The 20,693-nt window shown below is 57.6% G+C and overlaps 4 protein-coding genes across 5 annotated transcripts; 1 reads left to right on the top strand and 3 right to left on the bottom strand.

Moving 5' to 3' along the window:
• Positions 1 to 149: 149 nt before the first annotated feature.
• On the bottom strand, positions 150 to 4,185 carry RING1 (ring finger protein 1). Its single transcript, XM_079713032.1, has 7 exons — positions 4,061 to 4,185; positions 3,805 to 3,939; positions 2,711 to 2,871; positions 2,394 to 2,609; positions 1,305 to 1,694; positions 849 to 1,122; positions 150 to 568 (listed from the first exon to the last, which is right to left on the bottom strand). Exons 2-7 carry the CDS (start codon positions 3,880 to 3,882, stop codon positions 467 to 469), a joined length of 1,221 nt encoding a protein of 406 aa, XP_079569158.1. The 5' UTR covers positions 3,883 to 3,939; positions 4,061 to 4,185; the 3' UTR covers positions 150 to 466.
• A 1,715-nt stretch (positions 4,186 to 5,900) lies between these two features.
• Positions 5,901 to 7,984, bottom strand: HSD17B8 (hydroxysteroid 17-beta dehydrogenase 8; the record flags this gene model as incomplete). The annotated part of the gene is made up of 9 exons (XM_079712629.1): positions 5,901 to 6,086; positions 6,270 to 6,344; positions 6,512 to 6,554; positions 6,750 to 6,834; positions 6,926 to 7,011; positions 7,114 to 7,206; positions 7,319 to 7,435; positions 7,538 to 7,812; positions 7,939 to 7,984. 9 exons carry the CDS (start codon positions 7,982 to 7,984, stop codon positions 6,070 to 6,072), a joined length of 837 nt encoding a protein of 278 aa, XP_079568755.1. The 3' UTR covers positions 5,901 to 6,069.
• A 277-nt stretch (positions 7,985 to 8,261) lies between these two features.
• SLC39A7 (solute carrier family 39 member 7) lies at positions 8,262 to 12,048 on the bottom strand. Its single transcript, XM_079713069.1, has 7 exons — positions 11,646 to 12,048; positions 11,388 to 11,556; positions 11,173 to 11,226; positions 10,894 to 11,037; positions 10,605 to 10,745; positions 10,215 to 10,411; positions 8,262 to 9,098 (listed from the first exon to the last, which is right to left on the bottom strand). Exons 1-7 carry the CDS (start codon positions 12,042 to 12,044, stop codon positions 8,826 to 8,828), a joined length of 1,377 nt encoding a protein of 458 aa, XP_079569195.1. The 5' UTR covers positions 12,045 to 12,048; the 3' UTR covers positions 8,262 to 8,825.
• A 770-nt stretch (positions 12,049 to 12,818) lies between these two features.
• On the top strand, positions 12,819 to 18,227 carry RXRB (retinoid X receptor beta; the record flags this gene model as incomplete). Of its 2 annotated transcripts, none has more annotated exons than XM_079712403.1 (10): positions 12,819 to 13,053; positions 13,728 to 13,975; positions 14,471 to 14,627; positions 14,990 to 15,169; positions 16,305 to 16,477; positions 16,871 to 17,000; positions 17,205 to 17,337; positions 17,453 to 17,544; positions 17,863 to 17,968; positions 18,080 to 18,227. In XM_079712403.1, the coding sequence occupies 10 exons, from the start codon at positions 12,819 to 12,821 to the stop codon at positions 18,225 to 18,227; spliced, it is 1,602 nt and encodes a 533-aa protein (XP_079568529.1). The 2 variants fall into 2 exon arrangements, with proteins under 2 accessions (XP_079568529.1, XP_079568528.1); XM_079712402.1 differs by having other exon boundaries at positions 17,441 to 17,544.
• Positions 18,228 to 20,693: the final 2,466 nt, after the last annotated feature.

Below are 20,693 nucleotides of genomic sequence, written 5' to 3'. Positions count from 1 at the left end.
ATGGGATCTGCACACCGTGAATACCCTTTGACATTTCCTCCCCATTTCCAAGGCTGATTCTACATGATTTCTAGGGTTTCCTCCCCGATCTTTGTTTTCCTCTCCTTCTAGTACCCACCCACCCCGATAAAGAGACACAGAACCACAGGTTTCAAAGAGGAAAAAAAGCAAATTTGTTGTTGTTGGTAGAAGGGCATGAAGGGAAGGGCTCTTCACCCTTCCCAACATCTTGCATGGGTGGGAGGTTGGGGGCAATAGAAAAGGCAGTAGATGGGGGCACAGGCCCCACTCTGTACAATATAGAAGAATCTGATATAGATACTTTGTATAAAAGCCACTTGTCCTCATTTGTGTCCTCTTGCTGGCTGGCCGGGCTGGGGGGCTCTGGGGGACAAAGAAGCTGGGTGGTGGGCCAGGACTCAGGAACACCCCATGGTCCCCATCCCCTGGCTGTCCCCTTGAGGGGTCACTTTGGATCCTTGGTGGGGGCATAGCAGAGCTCCAGTGGTCGGGACACTTTCCAGAACTTCTCATTCACCAGCTCCAGGGTTAGCGAGCCATTCAGTGTCTACAGAGGGGGTGGAAGGGGGAGGAGGGGGAAGAGAAAAAAAAGTTGGGGAAGATGGTAAAGGAAATGAATGAGAGGAGAAAAGAAAAAGGAGAAGGAATAATAAACGGGGCAAAGCAGGGACACGGATGATGGGGAAGAAGGACGGACAGAGAAGGGAGATGGGAGATGCAGAGGGAGAAGAGGCCTGGTCAGTTAGGAGGTCAGGATCTCGGTTCTGCGTCCCCAGGCCACCCTCCCTCCTCTCCTCTCTCACATCGCTGCCCTCAGAGGCTCTCACCGTGAAAGCTCCGCCCCCGGGGGCGATGTAGATGGTATACTGCTTTTCGCTGACACCCTCCAGACTGGGCAAGGCAGGCTCCTCAGGGCCGTCGCCTCCTCCGGCACCCCCACCCTCCCCGCCTCCCCCATCAGGTCCTCCGGCGTCAGAGGCGCCCCCTCCAGGCCCTCCTGGCTCCCCTGCCTCTTGCTGCTGCCTCCGTTCGAGGGCAATGCGCAGGGCCAAGTACTTGGAGAGATGGTCCACTGTGGCATTCCCAGTTGTCTTCACATACCTGGAGTGGGAGAGAGGGCAGGTTGAGGGCACAGGAAGCCTCAAATGGAGAAGGGAAGTTGGGGATTTCCCAAAGGGCCTCTGGGTTAGGGATTCTTTCTGGGTTTGGGCAAAGCCCACTTCTGATGGAAGATCATGAGACCTTTGGTTTCTCAGTGGTCTGGGGAAGGACGAGGCTCTCACCTAGTCTGGCAGTATTCTCCCTTCTCCACGAGCAGGGGGTGGGGCCGGAACACGAGCTCAATTTCTCCACCTGGCTCTGGGGGACTGGGAGCCCCGGGAGGGCTTGGGGGGCCGAGGGTTCCCCCTCCCAGGGTCCCTCCCCGGTCACCAGAGTCTTCAGAACCGGCACCCCCACCCACCCCACCAGTGCCACCTCCCCCTGTCCCTACACTGCTCCCCCCTGCGCCCCCTCCACGGGGTCGCTTGGGAGCAGGGCCTGGAGCGGAGTCAGGGGCGGAGTCTGAGCTCACATCCTCTCCATCCCCCTCTCCCTCCCCAGGCTCTCCTTCCCCCCCACTCATCGTTGTGGTCTGATCTGACCCAGGCATCGGCCGCCTCACACGCTGGGCCCTGTGGAAACAAGTGGTCGAGGTTAGAAACCACCAAAGATAAGGGGTTTAGGTTTTAAACTTCAGAGAATTAAGAGATCAGGGAAATCTTAATGATGACACCTAATATTTATTACATACTGACTACGTGCTAAGCACATTGCTAAGTATTTTGCACTGATTGCCTCAAATCCTATGGACACAGGTAATTATATCATCTCTATTTTATGGCTGAGGAAACTGAGGCTTAGAGAGGTTAAATAACTAGTTTGAGACCATAGACTCTTTGCCTCTCAAAGCGTGGTCCAAGAACCAGTAGCACAGTCTTGTAGAGACGCAGAATCTCAGGTCCAACCTGTGACCTACTGAGTCAGAATCTGCATTTTTAACAAGACTCTCATGTAATTTGGATACACATTAAAGACTGAGTGATGCTGGCCTAGGAGGTGATTTAATTCCCAGCAGTGTGAACTCAGAGCTTATGCTCAAAAAGCACTCAACTCTTCTAACTTCTAGAAAGTTAGAAGGTGACCTATTTCCTTAAGAACAGTAGTACAAGTTGCTAAGAAGCTACAGTTTACATCCATGACCTCCAGGCGTGACAGTTAGACTGTGGTCAGCACTCAGGATGCTGAGGCTTAGAAGCAAAGACAGCCCCAGGAGTCTGACCCACGGATCTGTCCCATCAGCACCACTGCCACCTTCTTCGTGGCCCCCGAACCTGTGCATGGCCTGCATGCGCAGCCCCTCCTCAATGCTGGAGCTCAGTGCCTGCTGGTTGTGCAGGCGGCTGAGGCGGATGAGCACCCTGTCTTGGTGGGCCTCATATTCCTCCCGGCTGGGGTAGATCTTAGAGATCAGAGCATCGAAGTTGGGGTCTGGCCGCAGAGACCGCTTGGATACCAGCTTCTTTCGGCAGGTAGGGCACTCCTTGTTCCTGGTGTGGGAGAAAGGAGGCCCTGAGGAGTCAGTCACCGGGGCATGGAGGGTCCAACTCTTGTCCCCCTCCCCCCATCTCAAACCTGTCCCTCCTGTTACCCGCTGCGCAGGGCCGTGACAATGCAATCAGAGCAGAATCGGTGGAGGCACTCCTTGGTTGTCATCGTATTCTTCAGCATGTCCAGGCAGATGGGGCACATGAGCTCTGAATGCAGTGACCGAGGGGAAACTGCAATCTCTGTGCCATCCATGATGGCTTCCTGGAGGCGTCGATGGGTGGAAAGGTGGTGAATGGGTTGGGGGGAAAGGGGTTTTAGAAACAAGTGGTCCATGAAATTGGAGTCTTGAGAAATACAGTGAGATGTCAGAATCTGGGTACCTCACGTTGGCCACTTGAGGAAATTGGGAATTCTAAGAGTAGGAGCTTTGGAATAGGAAGATCTGAGGTTTGGTGATAGGCCTGGGGATGGGCGTGGCACAGATTTTCCATCTGTGGAAGACTTACTTGGTCAACAGAATTTCTTACAGTGCAGTTCTACCTGTATCAGAATCCCCTAGGATGCAGGTTAAAAATGCAGATTCTGGGGTCCCATCCCTTTACTGTATCACAATGTTACAGGTAGGGGCCAGCGGGAATTCCATTTTTTTTTTTTTTTTTTTTTTTTTGCGGTACACGGGCCTCTTACTGTTGTGGCCTCTCCCGTTGCGGAGCACAGGCTCTGGACGCGCAGGCTCAGCAGCCGTGGCTCACGGGCCCAGCCGCTCCGCGGCATGTGGGATCCTCCTGGACCGGGGCACGAACCCGTGTCCCCTGCATCGGCAGGCGGACTCCCAACCACTGCGCCACCAAGGAAGCCCGGGAATTCCATTTTTAATAAACTCCCAAGGTGAGTCTTAAATGCACTGACCTATGATGTGGAACTGAGAAACGGGGAAGGTAATTTCAGCCTGTTTACTATCTTTCAAATGAAGATAGTAATACTTGCTCTACCTCTCTGGCACGTCTGTTTTGAGGATTAAATGAGATAAATGTGAAAGCGCTTTGAAAGATTAAGGTGATTCAAAGGTAGGGCCAGGGAGTGTGAAATCGCGCAGAATGGGGCAAAAAATGGAAAAGAGGCTGTGAGATGGGGGTCTGGGGATGGAGGGGTCTGGGGAAAGGGAGTAAGTTGTAAAGGGAGAATCCCTGTCACCTGAGGGGTCCGGTGGAGCTCATAGAGACTCAGTTCCCACGTTTTGCTGGCATTCTGGGCATTCGCCGGCGTCGTCATGGTGATCGGGCACAGACCCCCACGAAGGCTCCACCGCCGGGGAGAAGGAGATGTAGGCTGGGGAGTGGGGGAAGGGGGAAGGGGAGGAAGGGTGTTAGGGGGGCCGCCCCTCGCGCAGACCCCGCCCTCCCTAGGCTCCCTCCTCCGCCCCCCACTCCGCGCCGGCGCGGCCCCTCACCAGCTTCCAGCTGTCCGCGCTCCCGCCGCCGCAGCGCCTCTCCCGGGGCCCGGGCTCCCCGGCCGAGTTCGCTCGGTCCGCAGCCGCTGCTCAGACAGCAGCTCCCGTTACCGACGCCGCCGCCGCCATGGCCCGGGCGCTGGGGCCCTACGTCACTTCCGCCTGCCCCTCCACTCTACTCCACCCCCTGCCGGCGGAGACGTCACCCGCCAGTCGCGGCGCGGGTGGGACGCGACGTGGACGCCCGGGTTCCCCCCGGCCCCCGCGAGGAGCCGGCGTCCCCGGAGTCCCACGCCACGTGGGGACCGCGGTCTCCGTTCCCCGGCCAGCACCGTCGCGCGGCCGACCTCAGCCACTGTCCCCTTCCAAGGCCCCCACTCGGGGCCTCCGCTCCGGGGGGCGGGGCCTGGGATCGCTCGGACCCCGGGAGGGGACAGAGGGAATTGGAAAAGGGGCCACCTCCCCCATTCCGCGTCCCCTGGCGGCTCTGGGGAAGGGCGCCCCTCCTCCCCACACACAACTTCTCCATAACCCCAGCCCCGGATTCCGGGGAAAAAAGAGCTGCAGAGGAGCCTCTGCCGCTACAGTCCTTCAGTCCTGTGAACGCAACTAAGTCCCGACGTGCCCGGGATTCCCTTACCACCCTGGTAACCTGCTCCACCCTCCGCTTTGGCTCTCCCTAGACCCTCCGACCCGCTCTCCCTTCGAGGTTTGGGGGCGACGGCTCGGGACGTCCAGACTCAACTCTCGGCCAGAGCTAGAGACTCGAGAATTGCGTTTGGACAATCAAGAGCCGCGGCCCGGGGCGGGGGAGGGAGGCACACGGGAGGTATCGGGGAATGGAGACACCACGCGGAAGCAGGGACACACACACACACACACACACACACACACACACACACAGGATGGGGCCCCTATCGGGGAGGGGTTGTGCGCGTGTAGGTGGGGGGCACAAGGGGCCGAATGTCTGGAGTGGGAAGCGGGTAGAAGTCTCCTCCAGGACTTCCCAGTAAAGGAAGGGGACCGGGAGGGAAGAGAAGAGGAAGGGGCAGAGCGACCCCCATTGAGGGCAGGGGATGAGAGGGATACGGGGGGGAAAAGAGACCGTGATGGGCGTCCTGTCTCCTCCAGCTTGAACTGGGGCTCCCGGACTTGGGCTGCAACTGCCAGGGGGTGGCCTCTTTCTGGGACAAGGCAGCAGTGGGTCCCTTCGCCCCCTCCCCCAGTTCCCCCCTACTTCCCTGTCCTCTCCTTCAGTCCGTGGCCAGTCCTTATGTGGGCTCCAGAGTCGATTAGCGCGGACCCCCTCCCCTTCCTCCTCCTCCTCCCAGCCCCCTCCCTCCCTTCTGCTCTCCTCCAGCCCCTTTCATCGGCTGGCCCATTCCCCTAATCCTGGCCCCCTCCCCTAATCCCCCCCATCCGACCCCCGGCCGGCTGCAGCTATTGTAAGGTGGAGAGAAAGGGGAGGGGGGGACTCAGAGAAAGGAGAGGGGTGGGGGAGGGCCACCTGTTCCAAGACCCCCTCCCAAGGCTAGACTGGATACTCGGATGGGGCCATGAACAAATCACCCTTGGGGACCATAAGGACCCAGGGAATTGGGGGAGGGGACTGGGGCTGCAGGATCAGTGGAAGGGGGTGGGGCAGAGACCCCCTCCCTCCAAAAGACCCAGAGTGTCACGCACACACAGTGACACACACTCTCTCCTCTCATACCCGGCGGCGGGGGTTGCCCTGGGAGACCAGGCAGTGAAAGGGAACAATCCTTCGCGAAAGGGAAAGGAGGGGGAGGTGGTGAAGGGTCTGAGGACTTGGACACAAGAAGAACCGGAGGTGGCAGGGAAGAGGATTTGGAATTTATTAGGGTCACAAGCACCCCTGCCTCCCATATTCAGCATTCCTGAGCCATACACTGCCACCCCTTTTGTAGCCTGGGAACTCAGAGTCCTCATCAGCAGGAGGCCCGGCAGAGTGGTGGGATAGTGAGCAGAGTCCCGGGTCCTTGAGGCAGTTACATGAAAAGACCTCCTGGGAGGGGCAGAAACATTTGGACAGATGTATAGGTGGAGACAAATGGGCTGGGGGGGAGGCATCCACTTCTGTCCTTGGCCTATGGGAACTTCTGCCCTTCCCTCAGTGGCTCCAGACTCCCCTCATTTGCTTTCTGGGTTCCACTTCTCTGCCCTCTTCCTCCCCCTGATGGCCTCATACCAGTGACTTCCACTGACGCCCCTGTGATGTATCCACTGTCTTCAGATGCCAAGAACGCGACCACATCTGCCACATCTACGGGAATGGTGGGGAGATGGCAGAATCCTACTCACTCACACAGACCCAAAGTAGCCTCCTACCAGAATCATCCCTCCCCCAACCACCAATCCTGGTGAGACCCTCTCAGATACCACAAACTTTGGGATCTCTTCATTCAGGCCCCCTCTGCACTCAGTGCTCACCCTCAGGGTCCCCCATATGTCCCATCGGGATCCTTCCAGTCACCTGTAAGGAAACACTCGTGTGAGTGAAAGTTTTTTTCATGGGTTTTTTTTTTGTAGACCGAGTCTGTGACTTTTTTTGGTCTTCATTCCTTGTACACTTGCTGAATATGCCCCTCACTGGGCCCAGCATCCTCTCTCTGAAGCCCAGAGAGGTTGGCTCTCTGAATGATTCTGCCCTCCACCCACAGTCTCCTACCTTGTCCAGTACTTTCTGTGGCACTTTCTGTGTCATGGGTGTTTTAATGAACCCTGGGAGGACAGAGTTACAGCGGATCCCATGTCTGTGGAAAGGAGAGTGGCTGCTGACTCCAGAGAGGACTGAACACTGACCCTCCCTCAGACCTTCCACGTGGCCCCAGGTGTCTGACCAACCGTCCAAGCTCCCGGGCTGTAGTCTGGGTCAGTCCAACCACTCCAGCCTTGGATGCTGCGTAGTTTGTCTGTCCCACGTTCCCCACCTTTGGGTGAGCCAGAGATTGGGGTTAAGCTGGGAGTCCCAAGGAGGGGCTCTCCTCTCTGTGCCTACTTGGCTGGCTGACCTCGTCCCAACTCAACCTGACCTTCCCTACGATGCTACTGATGTTGATGATGGAGCCAGGACAGCCACTGGACACCAGGGCTTGGGCTGCAGCCTGAGTGACTAGAAAGATGCCCTGGGGGTGGGGAGAGAAAGTAACAAGGCAGAAAGGATCAGCAGGGGTGACTCTCCTCCAACTCCCTCCCCAGGCTAGAGGGCCCAGAAGTCATGGGTTCAGAGATCACCACCTTGAGGTTGACAGCTATGACTTTGTCCCAGTCATCCTCAGACATGTGGAGCAGAAACTCATCCCTGGTGATGCCCGCACAGGACACAACGACAGATGGCGGGCGAGAAAAGCAGGCCTATGTAAGGGGTAGGTTACACACCAAAAAACCTTGTAGAGCCGAGGGCACTGGAGGCAACGTTAGGGCTTTAAAGGGGGCGACGTCGTCTCGCCTTTTCACCTGCACTTGATCCAGCAGGTGCCTGACGGCCCCGGCCTCGGACACGTCAGCCTGGAAGGCTGCGTGGGCCCCGCGGGGTGGCCCCTCTTCGCTCCCCGGCCCTCCCAGCAGCCGCACCGTCTCCCGTGCCGCTGGCCCGTCCAGGTCGCAAGCGGCCACAGTGGCCCCCTCAGCGGCCAGGCGCACAGCTACTGCTCGGCCGATGCCGCTACCAGCACCTGAGATGGGAGAGAACACGCGGGAGGGGGGGAAGGAGAAGTGGGCAGGGGTCAGAGGTCAACAGGGCGCAAAGTTAGTAAAATTCAGACCACAGGCCGCAGCGGTTGTAGGGTCCGAGGGAGCGCCCCGACGTCACTCCAGCACACCAACCCACCCTGGGAGAGGACACCCCCGCCCCCAACCTGTGACCAGGGCCAGCGCGAAGCGAAGCCGGAGCTGAGACGCCATGGCGGGTGGTGAGTGGGCGGGCTCCCCAGCACTGAGCCAATCCGAGCGCAGAGGGGGCGCGGCGAGAGCAAAGCCGGACCAATCGAAGACCCGCCAGCGTTAGGCCCCTGGCGGCCACCCGCGCAGGCGGACCTCCAACCGCGGGGGCGTGGCCAGACACCAAAGCTTGGGGGTCAGTGGGGCCGGGAGAAGAGGGGCCCCCATTCCCCCCAAAAAAGACAAAGACTGCGCGTGGAGCGGGAGATTCAAGGATTTTATTTCCGGTCACCACCCCCCCTCCTCCATTCAAACAGTGATATAAAAGAATACAAAAAAAAAATCAGGCCATGAGAGTAGCAACTAGCCCCCCTCCCCCCCAATCACTCCCAAATCAGGACACACGATTGACGTTTATCTCCGACTTCTGCTACCCACTTCAGGGATCTGGTCTTCCCTGGAGTTTCCACCAACCGGTGGGAGAGAGGGAGGTGGACCCTGGAGAAGCCAGTGTGTGGCAGCTTGGTCCTCTGTGAATAGGTACGGTGGGGGATATGGGGTAGGCTGCCATGACTCCTCTCTCTTCCAGCCTTCTTCATGGCCCCACTTAGCCCCTAAACCCAACAACATGGTCAGCACATGCCCAACACTATGGTCCCTCTGGGCTGTCATTCTCACCTCTGCAGCTCCTGTAAGACTGCCAAATCTTGATAGCTTTCAAGACAAAGTCGCCACCTCCCTGGGATACAACTCCCTCCTTTGGCAGATGTCCCAGGCCAGGGCCCCCAACTTCCACAGACCCCTGACCTGGAGGGTTTAGAGGCTAGAGGTTTGGGGCTGGGGTGGGGCTGGTTTACCCCACCTCTCACTCAAGGTGGGCAATCAGCACCATCATGACAACACCCCCTAGCAGCCCCAGCACCTCCAGAAGTGATTGCAATGGTGATGCCTCCCTCAACAGCTCAGGCAACACTGACACCGTTGCTACGTAGATAAAGCCACCTGCAGTGAATGGCAGAACCCAGCCAGGACCTGTGCCACCTGCAACTTCACTGCCCACTGCCCCTCCTTCAGTTAGGAGGGCACAGGCTGTGCCTGCCAGCGCCCCTATTGCCGTCAGTAGTTGTAGACGCATCGCCTGGTGGGCAGAAAAGAGAGAGAGAGGCACTCATCAACATCTAAAGGTTATCAGTGGTTTAGACGTGGCTGGAGGGGTATAAGTGTACATGGATAGGATGCATGTCTTTAGAAACTAAATAATAAGGCAAGAAGAGGGGGATCTAGAATAGACACTTTCTGAAAAATCTCAGATCAAAGAGCTCCTTTCCACAGACCTCCTGACTCAATAGGTCAGGGTCAGGGGCATGGTGTGAAAGACCCCCATAAAACATTCAGATGGCTTATGGACCACAGCTCAAGAACTACTGAGCTACAAGACAAAGAAACAGAACTTCTTCCCCCTCGTTTCTAGAGGATCCGTTGTCAACAATACAGGCATACCTCGGAGATATTGTGAGTTCAGTCCCAGGCCATCACAATAAAGCAAGTCACATGAATTTTTTGGTTTCCCAATGCATATATTTACACTATCCTGTAAGTGTGCAGTAGCATTATGCCTACAACGTACGTAGCTTAGTTAAAAAATACTCTACCAGGGCTTCCCTGGTGGCGTAGTGGTTGAGAGTCCGCCTGCCGATGCAGGGGACACGGGTTCGTGCCCCGGTCCAGGAGGATCCCACATGCTGCGGAGCGGCTAGGCCCGTGAGCCATGGCTGCTGGGCCTGTGCGTCCAGAGCCTGTGCTCCGCAACGGGAGAGGCCACAACAGTGAGAGGCCCGCGTACTGAAAAAAACCCAAAAAAACTCTACCGATAAAAAATGCTAACCATCACGTAAGCCTTCAACAAGTTGGAATCTTTTTGCTATAATAACATCAAAGGTCACTGATCACAGATCAACGTAACAAATATGATAATAACGAAGTTTGAAATGTTTCAAGAATTACCAATCTGTGACACAGAGACATGAAGTAAACAAATGTTGGAAAAATGGTATCCATAGACTTGCTCAAGCAGGGTTGCTACAGATTTGTAAAAAACGCAGTATCTGCTAAGTGTAATAAAGGAGTGCAATAAAACGAGGTATGCCTGTAGTACAACTTGTTCGGAACTAATGGGTGGCAGTCTGGGTTTGGGGAGGGTTAGTGGGGGATAAAGGGCTTGAGGCAACCATGTTTGGTGCACACCATCACCAACCTGCTTTTTGCTGCAGCCAGACTGGACCAAGATGGCAAAGTCCCCGACTTCGTGGGGCACTTCATGTAGCAGAACAGTCATTGTGGTCAGGATCCCCAGTCCCCGACCCCCTCGAAATGAAGCACCAATGGCCAGACCATCTGTGAAGTTGTGTGCCAGGTCAGCAGCCAGATTCAGGTACCCTGATACACGTAGGTCTTTTACAGGAGAAAAGGAAGATGAAACAATTAGAGGTATTCATCACCCCTAGTCTCAGCCCTGATCAGCACCCCAGAGACCACTTCACATCCGGCCTCAGTATTTTCCAGACCCCTGTCAGCACCCACAGTGCTGTTCCATGTGATTCATGATGATGCCCCTTGCCCAAGCGTATGCAACCCTGGTCCTCACCTGAACCTGCTTTTTCCTCTTCAGAGTTCTGAGGTTTCACTGGCCTGTCTTTGGGCCTTGTGCTCCCTCCTCTGCTTTTCCTCGAGCCCCCTGCTTCCTTTTCTTCTTCCTCTGAGCTCTGTTTCTCCTTTGAAGGACGCCCTGAGGGAAGAAAGGAGTTGGTAAGAGTGGAGAACAGAGATTTGCCAATATGTCCTCATAAGGGTAGTCTTCTCCCACCTAAGAACCATAAAATGAGGAGATTCAGAGATGGCAAGGTGGCTTTCGGGAAAGTTGTTCCTGGGCTCACCCTGTCTTCCATGTGTGTGACCGTGAGCGTGTCCATGTCCGTGTCCATGTCCTCCTTTCACATGTCTCACAAATTTTTCCACCACGAGAAAGGCGACAATTCCACTGAGGACCCACAGTCCCACAGACAGAATGGGGCCCTGGCCTAGGAATGGATACATTGAGACATTAAGGGAGATTTGGATTTCAGACTCTTCCTCCCCAAGCACAAGAGAAGAACAGGGAGGGATAGACCTTCCCCAGCACCCCAACCCCACGTCTTCACCTGCCCCTTCCTCACCACTGTGGGAATGTCCATGTCCAGGCTGCTCCAGAGGGTGGTGAGAATGAGGTTCTGGAGGAAGGGGGAGACAAAGCCAGATGAGGAAATACCCCAACCAAGGGGTGTGTATTTGGGAGAATATTGGAAGGTCAGGGATCACAAAGGGGAAAGAACCCTCTTGTCCAAAGCATGAAATACATTAAGATTTGAGGTAGAAGCTAGAGATCACTTACCCAGAGCATGAGGGATGAGGTGCAGGAAGGCATCTCCCAAGAGCCCACCCGAAGCAAAACTCAGCAAGATCTGGAGCAGAGAGCGGTGCCGAGGGGAGTTTGACTCCACGGGGATAAGGAAGAGGACGAAAAATGGAGCTGCAGAGATCAGCACTGTGGCCCCCAGTGCCTGGTGAGGGAGAGTCAGGGGTCAGGTGGTGTGGGGTTTCCCAACAATCCCGAACCAGCCCCCCTCTGCCTCATCCCCGGGGGACTCACATAGGCCCAGAGAGTGACAGTGTCCAGGTCCTGTTTGATGCCTGGAGCCCCAGACTCCTCATAGATTGCATGGCTGTGCTCATGATCATGTCCATGTCCTCGGTGGTAGACGCTCTCATGAGAGTGGCCATGACTATGGCCATGGTGCAAATCCTCATGCGAATGTCCATGGTCGTGACCGTGGGTATGCCCATGCCAGATGCTCTCATGAGTGTGGCCAGGGGCATGGCTGTGTCCATGGTGGAAATCCTCATGTGAGTGGCTGTGGCCCTGGAAGTCCTCGTGCAGGTCTTCGTACAGGTCGCCATGACCCCCGTGTCCGGCCACTAGCAGCCCCAAGGCCGCCCAGGTCAGCAGTCCCACGGCCACCCAGTGGGGGGCCCCCAGGCCTCTGGCCATCACGCTGACCAGAGGGACAGAGATAGTGACTCCACTTGACCCTCAACTCTATACCTATGCGGGGTCCGCTCTACTCCGTTCGCGCCCTCCGTCCACTTCTATGGGCTGCTTCCCCATTCCATCCTGTCCCCACCCACATTGTTTCCAAGACTCGTTTTCTTTATCCGGAACCCCATCCCAGATGCAGGGCCCCCGGGACACCGCTCTAGGCTCTGATCCTCCGCTATATGGACTCTCTGCGCCCTCGTCTCTATGACCCACTAAATGAAAAAGGCCTGGAAAGGACGGTAGGGAAAAACAGGGAATTCTCACCAGCTCCGGGATCCTCTCCTTTCCCGGTTTGCGCGGACGTGGCAGTCCCGCCTCTAGCTCCCGCGAGAACAGGGAGTTCCGTTCTACCTCGATCCCAGTACCTTTACCAATATGGCGGCACTCCGGTAGTGGTGAAGCCCTCTAGCCCTGGCGCGCATGCGCGGGTGTGGAGGTTATTTGAGGGGACGCTGGGCTAGGCGGGCTAACAGGCGGGAGGAGACCGCCTTCTCCGTTTCCAACCAGACGAGGAGGCGGGAACTAGCGCGGAGACTTCCCGTCTATACCAAGATGGCTACCACATCGGCGCTGTCATTTTGCTACAGCGCAGAGCGAAGCGCTTAATTCGACCCGGTTAAGGCCAGAGGCTTTTTGTCTGGGGCTTCCTCGTGCTCAGCTAGTCCAACGATCAATCCTTGGGAATCCCTGGTACCTCTTCGGTATCCCTACACTCAGCCAGGAATCATGTCTTGGGCTGCTCGCCCGCCCTTCCTCCCCCAGCGGCATGCCGCAGGGCAGTGTGGGCCGGTGGGGGTGCGAAAAGAAATGCATTGTGGGGTCGCGTCCCGGTGGCGGCGGCGACGGCCCTGGCTGGATCCCGCAGCAGCAGCGGCGGCGGCGGTGGCAGCCGGAGAACAACAAACCCCGGAGCCGGAGCCGGGGGAGGCTGGACGGGACGGGATGGGCGACAGCGGGCGGGGTGAGTGACCTAGCGGACGGACCGGCAAGCCAGTGACCGCGTTATCAGCAACCCCTTCCCCCCGTCCTCTGGTGTTCTTTCCCAAGCGCTCCCGCCCCCTTGTTTGTAAACACGCGTCCCCTCCCTCCCGAGGGCCTTAGTGCCCTCCCCCCGGGGCGGGGCGGGGAGGGGGAGCTTCCGCCCTCCTAGCGGTGGCCGCTTGAGGCCCTGCACTACGGAGGTCCCAGGCGTGGGACACTAGTCCTCGAGATTGAGGACTCTGGACGTTTGAAGGCAAATTGTATGTCCTAGGAGGGGTCTCTTCTGCCTGTCTCTTTTCCCTGCACGTTCTGGCTACGAGCTGGGAATGGAGGGGCTGACTGGTCCACCCCACGTGCTGCCCCACCCACACGAGATGCGTCTGGCTTGGGGTGACCAAATGCATTGTTTGGAATTTGCCTCACCTGAACGATCCTCCTCTGTCAGTCCCCTTCTCTCACCACGATTAGGAGTTAAGCCGTTGTTTGACAGCAGGGTGCCTCTGGACTTGGGAAGGGGTGGGGTGGGGTGAGGTGGGGGCGCGGTGGGGGGATCAGAGAGAGAATTAAAGGCTCCGGTTGGATGATCGAAGACTCATTTTCTCTTTTTGTCTCTTCTGTCTGTGTGTGTCTGTGCCTGTGTGTACCCCTCCCCAGACTCCCGAAGCCCAGACAGTTCCTCTCCAAATCCCCTTCCCCAGGGGGCCGCTCCCCCTTCTCCTCCGGGGCCACCCTTACCCCCTTCAGCAGCTGCATCCCTTGGAGGCTCTGGGGCTCCACCCCCACCCCCGATGCCACCCCCGCCACTGGGCTCCCCCTTCCCGGTCATCAGCTCTTCCATGGGGTCCCCTGGTCTGCCCCCTCCAGCTCCCCCAGGATTCTCCGGGCCTGTCAGCAGTCCCCAGGTGAGAGGTCGTGACCCACTTACTGCCTCTCCACTTTCATTTCCTTGTTTTCCTGGTGACCTAGATCCTTGTGTGAATTTCCCCATGGCCCACTGACCTTCCAGGCCTGTGGTCCTTGTGTGACTCCTGGCCTTTCTTGAGGTGACTGAGCTTTCAGTGCACACCTCCTCCCCAACCCTCTAAAAGAACCCAGCTATTCTTGATGTCCCTTTCATATATCAGTGATTTTTTTGCCCTTTTGGTTCCATCTACCCTTCTTAGATGCAAGCCCTTCAGGGCCACTGTGTTGCACAATTTTAGGGGCACCTTTATGTCTCATCTCTTCGGGGTTGTACTCCAGGGGTGGCCCTTCCCGGGCACTGCAGTGTAAATAATGTACTTTGTAACGTGCAATGCAGGGCCCTGCCTAGGTGGTAGGGAATGATGTCCCTCCCCTCTGAGAGATTATCCTTCCCAATGAGTCTCCCTGTGACTTCCCTATTTCCCCCAACCCAGATTAACTCAACAGTGTCGCTCCCTGGGGGTGGGTCTGGCCCCCCTGAAGATGTGAAGCCACCAGTCTTAGGGGTCCGGGGCCTGCACTGTCCACCCCCTCCAGGTGGCCCTGGGGCTGGCAAACGGCTATGTGCAATCTGCGGGGACCGAAGCTCAGGTATGGGGCTCAGAGGACCAGCAGAGAGGAAGAGAGTGTGTACCATTTACCATTACCTGTGGGATTCCCAGGGGCTCTTGAGGTTTGGTTAGAACAAGTGAGCTGGGGGAGGCCTGATGAGAGTTAAGGACCCTGCGGCTCAGATTTGGTGTGTGGGGGTGGTCAGAGGGAAGAGGGGTCTGGCATAGGGTTTTCGAACCGTGAGAAGAGTGGGACTGGATCATGCCTCATGTCCTGATTCCCCATCTCTCTCTTTGGCAAACACAGAGCAGACTTCAACTAAATTTGCTGGGGGGGGGGGCAAGAGTCCTAGTGGCACAGGGTCTACGTGCAGTCTTACTGCTCTTCCTGTCCTCTCGCAGGCAAACACTACGGGGTTTACAGCTGTGAGGGCTGCAAAGGCTTCTTCAAGCGCACCATCCGTAAGGACCTGACCTACTCGTGCCGGGACAACAAGGACTGCACGGTGGACAAGCGCCAGCGGAACCGCTGTCAGTACTGCCGCTATCAGAAGTGCCTGGCCACCGGCATGAAGAGGGAGGGTAAGGACCTGCCCTACCCAGGCCTCCCGGTCTACCCTGTGGGGGGAGAGGGAGGAGGGGGAGGGAAGACTGCAGGGACTATACCTCTTAGGAAGGCTGGACTCCTCTCTCTCCTCCAGAGGGCGATATTTGATTCCCTCTCCCCTGCGCATCAGCCCTCCTTTCTGGTACCTTGACCTGGTGCCTTGAGTTTCCTTCTTAATGGTTCTGCTTCTGTGGCCTGCCCCTCTGATCCCTCCCTGGTCTGGTGCTAGGGTAGGATAAGTTTTCCTTCCCCATGATGGGTTTCTCTAGCTCCCCTTCTCTAACCTGAGTAATTCTTCCTCATTTTGACCAAGTGCTTCCACTCTGGTCTCCATCTCCCTGTTATCTGTGTTCTCTCCTCCAGACTCTGGGACTCTACTCTTAAGCTGCAGCCTTTACTGAAGACCTCAGGGCTTCTTTTCCTCTTTTTTTTTTTTTTTTTAATCTCTATCTTTTCTTCTTAAGCTTGATTCTGGAATTCTGAGAGAGATACTTTAGGGAGTATATGTTGGTCACATCCCTCATTTTAGAGAAGATGAGCCTGAAGCCTGGCTTTCCCAAGGTCATGCAACAAACGAGTGGCAGGTCTTGGATCAGAACCCACACCTCTGCAGACCCAGGCCAGTGCTCCTTTTCCTGCTTTTTGGTTGAGTCAGAAGAGCACCAGATTTGCCATCAGGCACGCTTAGATTTGGACATACGGCTTGCCATGTATTGTGTGAACTTGGGCAAGCTGTTGAATGAACTGCCCCCAAATCGTTATTTTTAAAAATGGGGTCAAGAGCTCACAGGGTCGTTATAATACTTGAGTGAACGTGAAAGTGTGCTTGGCATGTTTCCTAGTATATAGTAGGCTCTCAGTTTAAATGCTAGCTTCCTCCGTAATTCCTTTACCTACCTTTTTACTTCTTCTGGGTTTATTTATCTGTTCTTTTATAAGTCCTGCTTCTAGACTGCCACAGATCTGCCATGGTTTCAAGTGACTTCCCCAATTTCTATAAATACCTTCTAAGGGCCATGAGACCCTGATAAGACCCTAAGGACATTTTGGAATCTCCTCATGGCTGGCTGCTCACTTTCTACTTTTTTCTCCTTCCTCCTTCTCCTGCAGCGGTTCAGGAGGAGCGTCAGCGGGGGAAGGACAAGGATGGGGATGGGGAGGGGGCTGGGGGAGCCCCCGAGGAGATGCCCGTGGACAGGATCCTGGAGGCAGAGCTTGCTGTGGAGCAGAAGAGTGACCAGGGCGTTGAGGGTCCTGGGGGAACCGCGGGTAGCGGCAGCAGCGTGAGTGTTGGGGTCAATCTACTCTTCTTCCTGATGGGGGTGGGGAGGCGGGAAGCTAGGTCTGTTCTCTCTCCCCCTCCCCTCCCTTCCCCTCACAACCCATCTAACACTGCCGGGGACTGGAAGTGCCGCCAAACAAGGTCTCTTAGACACCTGAGGTAGGCGTGATAGCATCCTCCGTCCCCACTCCCCAGACAACCCACTCACAGAACCACAGGCGAGTCCCAAATTAATAACTGTTTTCCTGAATGCTAGAAGAGGAGGAATTGGTTCAGATGGGGCTTGAAGAGAGACTACAAATAAGGAGGGGGTGTCAAAAGCCTCTTATGGGGTTGGGGGGGCTCCCAGTGTACTTCCAAACCTTCTATAACTCTCACCCCTCCTCCCCTGCAGCCGAATGACCCTGTGACTAACATCTGCCAGGCAGCTGACAAACAGCTCTTCACACTTGTTGAGTGGGCAAAGAGGATCCCACACTTTTCCTCCTTGCCTCTGGATGACCAGGTCATACTGCTACGGGCAGGTCAGTGACCTTGGACTCCTTGAATCTCTTGTCATTTGACCCCTCTTGGACCTCCTGACCTTCAGGGACCCCAGCGGCCTTACCTTGCATACTCAGAGAGCCAGTCTCATTGACCTCGCCACCCCCTTCTTCTCTTCCCCTGATGTGCTTTTGATCCCATGGCCTGATCCCTGGCTCGTCACCCTTGCCACCCCCCACCCCCAGGCTGGAACGAGCTCCTCATTGCCTCCTTCTCTCACCGATCCATCGATGTCCGAGACGGCATCCTCCTCGCCACAGGTCTTCACGTGCACCGCAACTCAGCCCATTCCGCAGGCGTGGGAGCCATCTTTGATCGGTCAGTGGCCCTCGGCTGGGCTGGCCTGTCGGTCGAGGGGGTGGGGCTATAGGCTGGTCCGTGTCCAAGGCTGGCTGAGCTGTGACCTTTGAGTGACCTGCAGGTCCCTCTCCAGGGTGCTGACAGAGCTAGTGTCCAAAATGCGTGACATGAGGATGGACAAGACAGAACTTGGCTGCCTGAGGGCAATCATTCTGTTCAATCCAGGTAAGAGGAGGATTACCCCCGTCTCTCAAGACCAAGGCAGCCTTGGAGCCTCCTCTTCTTCGGAGACTCCTAAGTTACCCAGCTCTCCCCCTCAACCTAGAAATCTCACAGCTGACAAAGAAGAACCCACATCTGCTGATAACATTCCCTTTGCAGCCCCATCCCTCAAACCCATTGTGCCCTGCTTCCCTTGCCAGGCATCTGGTGAAGGGCGTGTAGGTGGGGCCCAAAAGGGACATCGTGTGGGCCACACCTCCACATTTGTCCTGATTTGATTTGCCCTCCTTCCTCTTCCTCCTCTCTTCCCTGCCATCCCAGATGCCAAGGGCCTCTCCAACCCCAGTGAGGTAGAGGTCCTGCGGGAGAAAGTGTACGCGTCCCTGGAGACCTATTGCAAACAGAAGTACCCTGAGCAGCAGGGCCGGTGAGAAGGCGCTGTGGGGCTGAGGGGCTGCGGGAACCGAGGCTCCTGCTGGGGTGGGGGTAGTGCCATGTGGCTCTGGCTCTCACTCCATGTCTCCCATTCCCTCCTCAGGTTTGCCAAGCTGCTCTTGCGTCTTCCTGCTCTCAGGTCCATAGGCCTTAAGTGTCTAGAGCATCTGTTTTTCTTCAAGCTCATTGGCGACACCCCCATCGACACCTTCCTCATGGAGATGCTTGAGGCTCCCCACCAGCTGGCCTGAGCCCACACCCAGACGTGGTGTTCCTCACGCTTGAGGAGAGCACATGGGCAAGGGACTCTGAGCCTTGGGGCAGGGTGGGGAGGGACCGTGTTCCTAGAATCTTGGTGGGGTGAGGAGCATAGGACAGAACCGAGACCTCCAAGGGGGGGTCCCTAAACCCTGCCAGGGTTTGCTTGGCATCCCAAGTCAGAGGGGACCCCAGACCACTTTGAGGGCTGGACCTCTCCCTTCAGTGGCCTTGAGTCTCTGAATTTGTCTGGCTCTGCCATGATCTGGGGGTGCTTTCTTACCCCTGGCCTGGAACGGCCTCTCCTTCCCCCAGCACAGAGCACTGGCCTTGCTCCCAGGACCTGGCTTCCTTCTCATCTTGCTTCACTTAGCCCCCCATCTGAAGAATGGAAATGGGAACTCCCGCAGAGATGGATATTGGGGGGCAGGCCCCCCAAACGGATGGACATGGGAGTAAGGCTCTGACAGGCCTTCCTCCAACCAAGCCTCGCAGATGGGGGCTTCTCTGGAATAAGGAGGGGCCTTGTCGCTGTCCCCTGTCCAGAGCCCCCTCTCACGCTTCACCTCCTTCTGCAGTCAGACTGAAAAAGAAAAAGGTGGTGGTGGTTAAGGGGCGGGTGGAGATGTAGGAACCCATCTGCTATTTTTAATTTTCTCTGAGGATAGAGACTTGCAGTTAGACTCAAAGAAGTACTGTACTTTCCCAGGTTGACTAAGAAATGCCAGTGGTGGAGGTGGTGTTTGGGAAAGGCAGGGCCCTGAGATGGTCTGCAGGGCTGGCTCTTCCCAGCCCCCTCCCCCACTCTTCCCGTCTGTCTTGGGGAAGGGGCCTGGGCTGTGAGGGCGGGGTGGGGGGAAGCGGTTTGGTGAGTAGTCCTCAGACCCTTCCCCTCCCAGCTCTCCTCCCAGCCCGGGGCACACACCTTGTAGGCTGGGGACACAGGCTCCTGGCCTCAGAATTGAGAGGAGATGGCCCGCCTGCAGAGATGGGGTGCTGGGGCTGCATGATTTTTGCCCTGCGGCTCTTCTCTCCGGGGTTCCCTTACCCTCTCACTCACATAAAATCGCTTTCAAATTAAAATCGCTGTTTTCTGGACTGAGGTGACTGTATGGGGGGTGGAGGCAGCGCCGCACCGGGCCGCGTGTGGGAGGGTATCCGGTCGGGAGCTCCGGACCGGCTCCCTGGACGCCGCCGCCGCCGCCGCCTAAGTTCCCTGGGGCCTCGGAGGCGGGCGCAGGGTGGGGGACACAAGGCGCGCTTTGTCGCGGAGGTGGGGGGAGAGGGTGTGCCAGCCTGGGGGCGGGGCCGGCCGGAGTGGCGGGGGCGGCTGACTCTCAAAGGCGCCTTGTTCGCGGGCGCCCCCCCAGCGCCAGCGGGCGGCGGCGCCTCGGCTCGCTCCGGGCTTCCCTCCGGCCGCGCCGCGGGCTCCGGGCAGACCCGGCGCCGTGCCCGCTCGTGGGGGCGCACTGGGCGCCGAGCGCCGCGGCTTACTCCGGTGTTGCCCGCCTGGAGGCGGCCTCGTCCCCGAGTGACCCCGTTTCCCGTACTCTGCCAACCAGTGTCGGCGGCCCCCCGCGCCCCCGCCGTTCCACTGGGTGCCTTTCCACCTGGGCTCCCGGGCGCCCTTACGTCGTCCCCCTACTTCCATCCCTTGGGACCCGATTAGCCTGTGTGTGGGTCTGTCCAGTCTCTGGCCTCCCCTCTAACCGCCCTCCCGCCTCGCCCCCCACCCCCGCTCCCCGTGGCCGTCGGTTGCAGGTCCCCAGTCGCTATCTATAGCCGTGTCTATAAATACCGTGCCCCGGGCCAGGCTCTGTAATTACAGCGGGCGGGCCGGGCCGAGGGGAAATAATTATGGAGACCCGACGGGGTGAGGGGAGGTAGCGACCCCCAGACCCGCCTCTCCCCTCCCACCGTGCTGTAAATCCCGCCCCGGACTCTGCTGAAAGGGGGCTCTGGGCCCCCAAGGGGGAGTAACGGGGAGGGGTGTTGTGACTGGACGTCTGCCCCCCCCCCCAAAGAAAGAGACTGGGGAAGAGATATTGGGGTTCCCGAAAAGAGAATCCTAAGGTACAGGCCACTGAGTCCCTGCGAGAAGTAGAGGAGAGCAGTCCGAGGGTCAGGGAGGGAGGGTTCCCACTCGCACCCCCACACCAGGTGGAGATCGGGGGTGGGGTTTCCCTCGGTGGCTGTGGGCGGGCGGCTGGAGGCAGGGGCTGGGCCGGGGGCGGGAGCGGGGTGGGGGCTCTGGGCTGCCGGGGTGGCCGGGGACACACAGGAGCGGCGGCCACCGAGGAGGGAGCAGCGCCGGAGCCCCGACGGCGCCTCGCTGCATGGAGCTGGGTCACTGAGAGCTGTCGCCACCGGCAGCCTCCGACTTCCCCGGGACCCCTGCGTGCGAGCCTGCTCTCTCTCTCCTGCCAGCCTCGGGGTGTCCGGCGCCTCCGGCGGTCCCT

This window comes from Hyperoodon ampullatus (genome assembly GCF_949752795.1).
Source record: "Hyperoodon ampullatus genome assembly, chromosome: 10".
Lineage (NCBI taxonomy): Eukaryota > Metazoa > Chordata > Mammalia > Artiodactyla > Ziphiidae > Hyperoodon > Hyperoodon ampullatus.
Note: the sequence above shows the minus strand (reverse complement) of the source record. Positions and strands in the feature narration are given on the sequence as shown.